At 35.8% G+C, this 12,846-nt stretch overlaps 1 protein-coding gene across 3 annotated transcripts in view; it reads right to left on the bottom strand.

The window, feature by feature from the left end:
* Nucleotides 1-3,743: 3,743 nt before the first annotated feature.
* The window catches only part of LOC123682037, a 141,297-nt gene continuing 132,194 nt past the window's right edge, over nt 3,744-12,846 (bottom strand). For all 3 annotated transcript variants that reach the window (XM_045620426.1, XM_045620424.1, XM_045620425.1), the window contains exon 5: nt 3,744-3,954. In XM_045620426.1, the coding sequence (XP_045476382.1) occupies nt 3,762-3,954 (193 nt within the window). In that variant the 3' untranslated portion in view covers nt 3,744-3,761. The remainder of the gene's footprint in view (nt 3,955-12,846) is intronic.

Here is a 12,846-nt window from a genome sequence, read left to right as displayed (position 1 = left end):
AAACAAAAATTTCATTGAATTTGCATGAAAAAACCTCAAGGTCGCAAAGCGATAATTTCAGGCGTTCTGAAGTTATGGCCGAAAGAAGATATTCTTCAACTGATGCACTGCGAAAAACCAAATTGAGTCTTCAAGTTCTAACAGAAACAGAAATCCCATCAAATTTGTATGAAAAAGCTAAAAGGTCGCAAAGCGATTGCTTCATGGGTTCTCTAGTTATGGACGAAAAAAGATATTATTCAACTGATGCACTGAAAAACTAAATTGTGTCTTCTTTCGGCCATAACTCCAGAACGCCTGAAGCTATCGCTTTGCGACCTTTTGGTTTTTTCATACAATTTTGATGGGATTTCTGTTTCTGTTAGAACTTGAAGACTCAATTTGGTTTTTCGCAGTGCATCAGTTGAAGAATATCTTCTTTCGGCCATAACTTCAGAACGCCTGAAATTATCGCTTTGCGACCTTCAGGTGTTTTCATGCAAATTCAATGAAATTTTTGTTTCTGTTAAGAAAATCCTATCATTACATTTGAAATTTCAGAGAAAAATGAACAAAACGATGAACTTCTGACTTAGCGCTCCCTATCGGAAGCAGCTGAATCAAATTCATCATGAGTATATTTTTTCCTCAATCAACAAGATGTTGTCTGTCAAATAAGATCTAATTTGCTCAAAAATGTTGAGCCAAACTGAAGTTACAGACATTTCAATCAGTCAGATTTCTATCTTTCCCCCACCCTTATTTGATGTCGCAAAATCGAAAGTGACAATTCAAACAGATAGAGAATTTTCCAAGGTTTACAGTGATGATATTTTTTTTCCAACTTAATATGAAAATTTTTCGAGTAAAATGCATTTTTCTACTCGACGATAGCTATTACGCCCCCTAGCGGTGGAGGTATGAACTTCAAAATAATTTCCAGTGTTTTCTTTTGTTTACTTTAGTGGTAAAATTTTTTACCGCAAGTCACTACGATGAGTGGTTCCTGAGATATAGCCGCTTACCTCGCTTATTTGCCCACCCTGTACAGAAGGCTTTTTCTAACAATCGCTTATTTTGAACTCTTTGAACCTTTTGCATTTTAAATAACTATACCATAATCACCATTGACTATGATTTCTTCCTTACCAATTCCTGTTCCAAAGTTGAATGTGTTACTTCCAACATGTATAGCTGACTTATTACTTATTATGCAATGAAACTGCACATTCATTTCCAAGGTAGTCTTTAATTTGTGTGCTGAACGTGGAAACCGTTAGAAGCACTGCTTTCGAAAAATTTCATATGTATTTAGTACTTGTTGCATATCGACATGTTCTTCTCTCACCTCTGATGATATGCCCCTGATGATTTTATAATAGCTGTTGTTGGTACTTGATTGTTGTAAAGACGGTCAAGAGTTATAGATAGTACCTTGAAGGTGCTCTTTGATTAGCATATGTTTATGTTAAAATATGTTCACTGAGATCAACGAGGTCGCTGGATCCCACCCTGCGTTCCTATATTCGATATTTTTTCAGTGATGGCTTAGAATGGGAAAGAAAATAATGTGAAATGTAGATACGCTCAAAAATTGATGAGGATGTCTTTTTGAGTGGTAAGTAGATCGGTGTATTATCATTTCGTCATGATCATTGGCGCAACAAGAGTTGACTCATGGGGAGCTCACCCCCACTTTGAAAAAGCAAAATCCTTCAATTGGAGAGAATTTTAGCTCGTGTGATTTGTCTACACTATACCGAATCGAGGATTCAAATATATGACTTTAAAAGAAAAACTCCTGCATTGAAGGTAAAAGAAAAACTCCTGCATTGAAGGTCTAAGAAAACAAACCAAATCTTATTTTAGACATTTTCTTGAAGGATATGATAAATGTGAGTGGGTGTATTTTTTAATGTTTTGTGAAAATAGTTAAGTACTGCAATAACAATGAGTTTTCTGATCGGAGCAATCTACATTCTATGTTAATGCGTTGTAGCAAATTATAGACACTCTTATAAACGTGAAAATTATCAATAATCAAGTATCGGCATATACCTACTAGATAATCATTAAAAATAAGCTGGAGAAAAACATAATGAGTAACTGAAGAAAAAAATCGTGAAGTGCTTAGAAAATTATAGTCGTAGTATGCTGACTTGGCCAACTTGAGCTTCAGGGTCATTTTGATTCAGGGAGCTCCACCAGTGGAAGAAATTAATAGGATATGATAAATTTTTTGCAAAATATGAAGTGACCTTCATAAAATTTGAGAAATCGAAAAGGAGATGCTTCCTTATATTCCTCATTAGATTCTTCAGAAAAGTAATTGTGAATTACTTTTACTTATAGCAAAAATACTAAATGGAGACATTTCAATAATTGCCGGGAGTGTCAATTTCTCAGTGCTTGGGTAAAGAAATTCTTTTTCTTCTTTCTAAACAATCATTTATTTGAAAATAAATCCTAACAAATTTTATAACAAAATAATTTCACAATTCAATATCAATTTCGAATCGACTAAAATCACAATCAAAAATAAATAAATACACATAATTACAAAAGTTCACTGAAGTTATCTACATTTTCATGACTTCCTCGGAGATCAGTTATCTTGTTACCTAAATTACAATAATGATATATCATCAAATTTTGTCACTTGAGCCCATTCACTAGGTATGAAATTATTCATGAAACGTTTTCCAGCATCGATGCCAGGCTGTGATTTTTTTTCTATGTCTACAAAATGAATATAATTATGTAATTTCCACATTCTTGCAAAAAGCAAAACTTTATTGAACTATATTTAGCGGAAAAAAAAGTTCTTTATTGCACTAGTGCAATAAAGTTTTTATTGCACTCATCTGTTATTCTACTTAAACGTGCTGTCATCATGATAAACAAATATTTCAGCCTGAAGGAAATAACGATGTACAGTTACCAAGTACTAGTACGTTTAAAGCAGTAATAAATCAAGAAGTGGATTTAAAAAGTACTTCACTACGAAATATTCATATTGAAAATTCCACCAATTGTTCATTCACTTTCAACATTGATGGTAAAAATAAAGTTTGAGTTAAATTGTTCGTAACGTATTAGTTCCTGTTTCAATGCAAATCGATATTAATAATAAAGTATTCAAGTTGCGCTTTTCATTTTCCTTCACCTAGTGCCGCACCTCAATAAATCATTTTTTGCTTTTTGCATCAACGTAGAAAAAATGTTGTATGCAACTCGTGCAAAAATTGTTTATTGCACTTGTTGCATCAATAACTATTAATACAATCACGCTTTGAATGGTATGCTGGTTTAAGAAATGATTGAAAGAGCTTATTATTTATGACGATTAAAAGTTTAACAATTACGAACCCAAATTAATTTTGCGAGAATTAAATGAAGACGTTGAATTTAAATTACAATCAGAATGACACATCGGTAACATCATGAGCTGGAAAACATTTTATGACGTCACGACACTGCTAAAATGAACAGAATATAATGATGAATTGAAAAATCTCTATATTGATGGAAATTTTGGAATTAATATACACAAATAATCTTTCAAACATATCTGAAATTCATCACTTGATTATCATTGATAACTGACAACCAGAGTTCCCTACACGGACCAGATAGGCTGGAAATTTTCATAAAGATTTAAGTACATTGTCCGCATTAACACATTTTTTCTATCCTGATTAATCAGAAGAAATTAAAATTCTAATCGTATCTGAATTACGGATAGTAATGGTATTAAGGTATAGAAAAATTGAGTTGAACATTCAATATGGTAAGTTTTCTCTCAATATGGCATGTTTGATGAACTTATGCTTTTCACATTTTCCCCACCATGACCTCTTTATACATTTCTTCTTGTATTTAATGACAAAGCACTGGGTTTGCACCACGTTGAAGAATAGTTTTCCAACCATATTGGCGTCACTGGTACCAACTAGTTTCAAACAAGCCCTGAAACTAAAGAGAAAAAATATCAGTTTGCTATTCATGGAATGCATATCAATCAACTATTGTATTGTTCAATACTTTTATGCGTTTTCTGAGAACTCCATACATGGGAGATGGAACAGTTTGTTTTGGTTGAAATTTTTGCTATATTATTTCTGTTAGATATTCTAACGCTTATTCTAAGCATTCTTGTTATTAATTCCACAATATCTCCATCTCCGATTTATTTCAGTTGAAAGTTATGCCAAAAATCCTTGATATCCTAATTATTATTATTTTCTTTCTTCTCAAATCAGAGAATTATCGAGTTGTGTAAAAAAACATTAATTTGATTTGAATAACAGCTAATCCATTCTAAAATTCAATTAGAATTTACAGAATCCACTAATGAAAGCTACAGAAAATAATTGTCTGTATAATGATAATGAATATCATATAATATTCAGGTGTACAACTTTGCCTCCGCCGTTCTGCAATAAATGACTGTAGCGGTAAGTTGTATTCGAAATAAGTAAATAGATCGTAGATGTCATACAATAAGTTTAGGTATTCGTAAAAATAACGCCATCGAAATATTAGTCGATTTGTGTCTGCATCATGAAATTATTCTCGATTAAACTTGTCAGCTTACGAGCCAAATTCCCGTCGTTGCGGGAGGTTTTGATTTTCTGCTTCAAAATGAAAAGATCTGCGGCTGAGACTCCTCGAATGCTCTCAAATAACTATGGTGGAGCCGCTTCAAGTGAAGAAACGTGCCGAGAGTGGTGATTTTGACATCGAAGATCAACATGGCATGAAAGTTTTCGAAGATTTAGAATTGGAGGCATTACTTGATCAAGATTAGTGTCAAACGCAACAAGAATTGGCAGGATCATTTGGAGGCACGCAACAAGCCATTTCAAAACGCATGTAAATCATGGCAATGATTCAGAAACAAAGAAATTGGGTGCCGTACGAGTTGAAGCTGAGACATGTTGAACGGCGTTTGTTTGCTTGTGAACAGCTGCTTGCAAGGCGGAGAGGAATGGGATTTCTGCATCGCATTGTGACTGGATACAAAAAATGGGTTCATTACGATTATCCCAATTGCGATTGTTTAGTGTCCAATGTGTCACGTAGCGCCGTCTTGTTGGAAATAAACGTCGTTCACAACTAAAGGGTGTTTTTTTTTGGAGGTATATACCTTCAAGTTGGCATTACTGTTCAAGATGGCGACCGATTTAACAGCTGTCAAGTGATTTATTCTCAGTTTGGTTTGGCAATTCATTATGAATAGACTCACGCCTAAACAACGCTTGCAAACATTGCAATTTTATTTCGAAAATAATGGTTCTGTGCGGAATACGTATCGCGCAATACGTCCATTTTATCGTCGACAAGATCGTCCATCAGAGCAGTTAATTCGATTAACCATGGAACGTTTTTGCACCACGTTTACTCTTATTGATAACTCGCATCCCCAGAGATGCCGTACGGTGCGTACAGAAGAAGCTATTGCTGTTGTAGAGCGTAGCATTGAGGGAGACCCGAATGAGTCAATCCGCCATCGAGCACAGGAATTGGATCTGTGTCCATCCACTTTATGGAAGATTTTGCTGAAGGATCTTGGTTTGCGTGCTTACAAAATCCAACTCGTGCAAGAATTGAAGCGAAACGATCATCAAGTAAGGCGTAGATTCGTCGAATGGGCCCAAAATAAGATTGCTGTTGTTCCCGATTTTCATAAGCGAATTTTGTTTAGCGATGAAGCGCACTTCTGGTTGAATGGCTACGTCAACAGACAAAACTGCCGCATTTGGAGTGAATCTAATCCTCAAGTGTATGTCGAAACACCGTAACATCCAGAAAAACTGACTCTTTGGTGCACTTTATGGGCTGGTGGAATCATTGGTCCGTACTTCTTCAAAAACGATGATGGCCAGAACGTAACAGTCAATGGTGATCGGTATAGAGCCATGATTACTAACTTTTTCATTCCTGAATTGAACAACCAGGAGCTGTGGTTCCAACAAGACGGCGCAACATGTCACACAGCTCTTGCCACAATCGATTTATTGAAAGACACGTTCGGTGACCGCCTAATTTCACGTTTTGGACCTGTGAATTGGCCTCCAAGATCTTGTGATTTAACACCGCTAGACTACGTCTGTGGGGCTATGTAAAGTCATTGGTCTATGCGGATAAGCCACAAACCCTTGACCATTTGGAAGACACCATTCGCCGTGTTATTGCCGATATACGGCGACAAATGTTGGAAAAAGTCATCGAAAATTGGACGTCCAGATTGGACTACATCCGAGCCAGCCGTGGCGGTCATATGCCAGAAATCATATTCAAAATGTTATGCCACAATATAATCTTGCGGATAAATAAAGTTCATGTCAATCGAATAATCCATCGTTGTTTAATTGCAAATTGAAGTTCTATAGCTCTAAAAAAAACACCCTTTACTTGGTCCTCCCCACTAGAGCAGCCAGAATAATTTCCGATTTCAAAATTCAATAATGAACAATAAAAAAGTCCACAAGAGACTCTATGCTTTAAATCAACATAAACGATTCTGCAGAAAGTCCAATTCAATTCCGTATGTAGGAACCAATGAAGTTATTTTACTTCAAGCTCCTTCATCCATTTCCGATGCCCTAGAAAGTCGAAAATGTTTCGAACACCGCAAGAAATTACGTTCTTAACAATCCTAATACTGGTTCAAAGTCTTATTTATCGTTTTTTTTCCTCGTTTCTTTCTCATGCCAGTTAGAATTGAGCTAATCCGGCAAAAGTACAACACAAAAAGGAATCGTTAGCTGAGACTCAATTGTCACTAATTGACACTGAGCGCAGCAATTCAACTGAAAGTAATACCACAAGCGCGAAGAGTTATCCGCCAATTGGGCACGGTTTCGTGCGAAAAAATAAGGTTTCTTTTAGTTCCAGACGATTATTCGACGATGTCGATCAGATCAAAGGGGTTTATGTGTGTGTGTGAAAACCCTGTGAGCTCACACGCAATCAGTTTTAATGAATTACAGATGAGGTAGTATGGATTAACCGAGAATTTATTTGGAATGTTTGATCTCTAGAATTATTGTCTTGGGAAGAATATGTGAGTTGAAGTAAGGATGCCTTCCTATTATATATCATGGAATTACGATACAATGAATTCTAAATAATCATTAACATGTTTTCTCATTATTAACTATTTGACAGACTTTCACCGTATTTTCTTAGCGTTAAGATGAGATTAAAATGGTAAATGATCCATGAATACCCTTTGATTCAACAGATCTTCAATTCTAATTATAATCACTAGGTACTTATGTTTTGAAGAAGCGTTCATAAGTCCTTGGTTACATTAGAAGAGTTACACCTAGAAACAATTAAAGAAGAGTTTTGAATGGTTATATTTGGATCATTTTATTAATATCTACAGTGTTTAGTTAACGTCCTTTCTTCACAGTTTTCAACGTCGAATTAGTTTTATTTTTCGGTTTTCTAGGAATAGAAATATGAATAATTTTTACTGTCTTAACTACACTGCGCAAAAAAATTAACGCACATTCTGAAAATCTCAATTTTAATGAAAGTTAACTCTACATTGACTTTATAACTTTTTTTTTATGTTCTCTCGGGAAGGTTTTGAACGAAACAAGACACATTAAATAGAAGAAAAATTCAGGATTTCACCGAATCTTATGTGAAAGAAGAGAAATAAACAATTTTCAAAATACTGGAATGCTGATAAGTGATTTAATACTTGGTATTTCCACCCCTTGCGTTAATTACATCTCGGCAACGACGGTTCATACTCAAAATGAGTGATCTTAAAATGTTCTGATCTAATCCTTCCCAGATTTCTCTGAGTTGGATTCCTAAGTCATTAAGAGTAGCTGGATGATTTTCTGAACTTCTCAGCCTTGCTCAGATCTGGACTTCTTGCTGGCCTATCCATTCGAGAGACTTCAACCTCTTCAAGGTACTCCTGTGAACGATGCGCGTACGATGGGGTCTGGCATTATCGTCCATAAAAATGAAATTTTCACCAATCTATTGGGCAAATGGCACTACATGCTCTTCAAGAATGTTCCTTATATACCTATCAGCATTCATAGCTCCATTATCAACGACCACTAGATCTGTGCGAGCAGTTAAAAATATTCCACCCCATACCATAATCGATCCTCCTCCGAAACCAGTAGTATTCAGGAAATTGCACTGAGCATATCTTTCATGTGGACGTCTGTCGATCACAATGGTAGAGGCAGAATCTAGACTCATCTGTGAAGAGAACTCTTTCCCAATCAGCCTCTTCCCAATGGATATGCTCTCTCGCAAAATCCAAACGCGCCCTGCTGGGGTAAGAGCTGGGCCTCTTGCCGCGACACGAGGCCTTAAATCATATTCTCTGAGGCGATTTCTTATTGTCTGAGTGCTAATTTGCACCCCATGAGTTTGCTCAAGCTGATTTTGAAGGAGGCGAGCGGTTGCAAACCGTTGTCTCAACGAAGAAACTCTCAAGTAACGTTCTTGAATGGCAGTTGTTACCCGTCGCCTACCCTGTCCTGGTCTTTGAACATTCATACCTGTCTCCCTGAATCGCAACATTCTGGACAAACTTGTATGGGAAACTCCAAACATTTCTGCAATTCTTGTGTATGTCCACCCTTCTTCTCGCAAAACTACCGCTTGGGCACATTCCTCTTGGGTCAAATTGCGTGTTTCGCGTTGCATAGCGATCGATTGTAGAAAATCAAACGAAAGAAAAACTATTGATCGCTAGAATTGATCCAGAACAACTGATTTCAGAATGGAGCCAATACATTCAAAATCTGATAATCTCATCTTTTTTATTCCTGCTGGGAAAAAACATCTGTATTGAAGAAAAACGTTGAAAGTGGATAACATATGCATGCATAATTCTGATAAAAATAATTATCATTGAGAACACTTTCAGATGTCTGCGTTGAAGAAGTACGGACCAATGATTCCACCAGCCCATAAAGCGCACCAAACAGTCAGTTTTTCTGGATGTAACGGTGTTTCGACATACACTTGAGAATTAGCTTCACTCCAAATGCGGCAGTTTTGTTTGTTGACGTAGCCATTCAACCAGAAGTGCGCTTCATCGCTAAACAAAATAAAATGGACGTAGTGCGCGATACGTATTTCGCACAGATCCATTATTTTCGAAATAAAATTGCACTATTTGCAAGTAATACCAACTTAAAGTTATATACTTCGAAAAAAAACACCCTTTATATGCAGAAACATAAATCATCGATGAAATAAATGAATGCATTAGGTATTTTCATCGAAAAATAGAACATGTCCCAATGAATAAGATGATAAACTAAATGTTGGCCCACGAATAAGATTCTTAATATGTTGCAGATTTTGGTAGCAAAGCTTGCCATCCTCATCTTGTAGACTAGTCCTGTGTGTCAAACTCGGTCGAATGCGCTAACTCAACATCTAATAGCACTGGATCTGTGGCTTATTTATTATGAAATTCTTCAGTAAGCCTCAGTAGTTGCTGTTCTGTGCAGTTCCTTTCTGAATCCGAATTCTCAGTTCTCACCCTCACCCGAAATTTGGTGGAATCGCATTCCTCAGGGGATAGCTTCTTGCTCATTTCATATTATGGGCGATTTTTAGCGTAACGATTTATTTTGATGAGTTCCTCCATGTGTCAAAAAAGAAAACAGATGAAGAATGAATTTTCACGAGTACTTTAAAAAAAAACAGAAACCCCTTTCTCTCTTAGAATATTTCAAAACCAGTTACTAGAAGTAATTGCGCCACATTTCCATTTCTGCGACCACCATTGACCGTCGAGACCCTGGAAGATATACTGATAGGTTGGAGACGACGTGAATGTAACCTGCCGATAGCTAAATCTCGTCTCCCTGGCCGGCAAATATCAAGATGTCATCATAAACCGAACGCGAGAGTGCTTCAGACCATCGATGCAATCGCCACTTGAGCGGCACTGTTCCAGAAGTATTTATTATGGCGAAATTTACGACTGCGGGCCTAAATTATGTTTATTACGCCGTCTCCAGTGGTTATTTGCACGTTTATTGACAAAAGTTCCCATCGTTTCATCTACCGGTCTTTCTGGATTCACACCATGAATTTCGATATCGGAGGTAATTTCTGTCTGATGCCATTATATCTGGATTAGATCAGATTGCCAGTTTTTCCTTGGCTTAATTGGCAGTGTTTAAACCACCAAATTCCTCAGATCTTCTTTTTGTTCAAGGTCCGGAATTTACATTCCCTACGCCTCTAATTTAATTTTATACTGTTGTTTATTTGGGAGACTTTCCTTCCTACTTAATGTCACTTTCTTCTTCTATTTAGTGCTTTGAAAGAGGTATCTTCTCTTATCTGTCATTCTTATTTTGATTTGTAGCCTTTTTCCCAATTCCTTATTCTCGTGCTCTTTCAGTGCCTCTATTATCTTCTTTCTTTGTTTGGTGACTATTTCCTCAATAGTTTCAATGTTCAATTCTTCTCTGATTTGTTGGTTAGTTATATACCATGGGGCGCCAACTGCTTTTCTGATTACTGAATTTAGCGTACTTTACAACTTATCGTAAGTAATTGCACAAGTGCATCAAAATTACCGATAATTTTTCATGACAGCGTGTTGTCATAAAAACTGCATGAGTTCATTTTCATTTTTGGAGAAAGAGCCCGACAACGAAGGTGGAGGGCTCTTTCTCCAAAAATGAAAATGACCGAATGCAGTTTTTCAAAGAAAACACGCTGGAATGCGAAATTATCCGGTCATTTTGATGCACGAGTGTAATTCGGGGGAATATTTCCCTCCTGACAAAAATTCTATGTATATGGAGAACAATTATCGAAAATTACAGCGATAATTGCATTGTAGGAAGCGAAACTGCACTGCGATAATTGTTCTGTTCATAGATGCATAATTTCTATGCATCTTACACAGTTCGAATCTATGGCAATTCCATTCTACATCAGTTTGACAAGTGATGTCACAGTTTATTCGGGAAATATTCCTTATTATTGTCTTTCGTATTGTACCAGGTAACTACTGCATACGTAATGCTTGGTATTAGCACTTTTTTATTATCTTCAGCTTGTTTTCTGAAGAAAGTTTGCTTTTAGGGTTGAGCAGCAGGTACAGTCTCCCGTGCAATTGCCTTGCCTTTTTCTGTTTTCTTCTATCTGTTGGTTAAAATTCATTCTTTCATCCAGTATTACTCCCAGATATTTTGCTTCCTTTTTCCATTCTATCGTCTGGTTTACTATTTTGACGTTTCCTGCTTTCTCTTTATTTACTGTTGTTCCTCCGAAGTAAATTGCAACTGTTTTCGATGTATTCCCTTCGAATCCCCATTTCTTGAAATATTCCATCAGTTTATCTAGGTCTATCTGTAACTGCCTTGTGATTGTTTTCCGCATTCTACTCTGAGTATATGGCAGTGTCATCTGCAAACTGGGCTATCTTGCATCAATTCATTCTCGGTATGTCTGCCATGTATAAATTGAACAGCAGCGGTCCTATCACCAATCCTTGAAACTCCGGCTTCTATTTCTCTAATAGTTATCCTGGTACTATCGATATTAACCCTAAATTTCAATTTGCCAGGTACGATTGTATCAATCTCGTAAGTTTGATTGTAAATTTCATCAACTTCATTTTGTATACCACCAAATTCAATGTGGATGACTGTTTCCCTCATCTCATCATCAACCTCATTGTTGAATAAAGGTTGTTATTATTATATATCTAAAAATTTCTTGAACTTGATGGGATAATAGAATAAGGGAGAAAAAATTAAAGCAAGCAAGATATTTCTCGAACTTCCGCATGCGATTTTAATGGACAATAAATCTAGTCAAACCTCAATATTCAGACAACACAGTAACTAGAATTTAAAAAAAAAAAAAAGTTGGTCAATCATTTTTTTCATAAGTTGAGATGCTTTCTGATGAAAAATGTAAAAAACAAGTTTTTATTACTAAGTTTTACTACTAATTAAAAAAAAAATATTGGTAGTAAAACTTAGTAATAAAAACTTGTTTTAACCATGATCAACTACCAAATAGTAAAAAGGCTGAAACAGTTCAATAGATGAAAAATGTGGTTGGAATACTCAATTATAAGTCTCACGCAAGATTTCGTAAAACTATTACATGAATACAAGTGTGAAAAAGCGCGATGATGTTTTTATTAACCATAAATTTCAAATTATTTGAAATCATATTTGATTATTTGAAATCCCCACTTTTTAAAAGTTTCATCGAACAGCTCTAGTAGGTATACATAAAATCTTATACTTTTTCAGCATCTGCAGATTATGCAAATACGTCCCATCAAGTGGCGCCTATGCGTAGGTAGGTCATTATATAGGCGACAGTAATTGAAGAGAGGGTTCTAATAATTTACTTAATCCTTCTATTATGATGAGCTTCTATACATAAAATGGAGAATTCATTTTAGTTCCTTATTGCCGAGGTTATATCATGCGCAATTATGATTTTTCAGACTCCTGTAATACCAGTTCATGAAAAATTCATATACGCTTTATCTAAAACAACATATGTTCCAATAACAGGTTTCATTTTGAATAGCTCGCTATTTAGGCAGCTCTCACTCTTGAAGCTGTCATTTTTTGACAATTGACAAGTAAAACCTAAGACATTACTAAAAATAGAAAGGTCCTTTCAAAAATGCATTGAAATCGTTGAAATTCACTACAATAATGGTAAAAAGTTTGCAGTCACAGTTCTCAAAACCAAAGCACATATGTAATTTAATATTTGGTACTAAGGTTCTCCTACTTCTACCATACCGAAGCATCTTGCCTATAAGTCAGTTGGAAAATCTAGATTTGGATTGACAAGAATTGAGTTCTCGAAAAA

This window comes from Harmonia axyridis, chromosome 6 (genome assembly GCF_914767665.1).
Source record: "Harmonia axyridis chromosome 6, icHarAxyr1.1, whole genome shotgun sequence".
NCBI lineage: Eukaryota > Metazoa > Arthropoda > Insecta > Coleoptera > Coccinellidae > Harmonia > Harmonia axyridis.
Note: the sequence above shows the minus strand (reverse complement) of the source record. Positions and strands in the feature narration are given on the sequence as shown.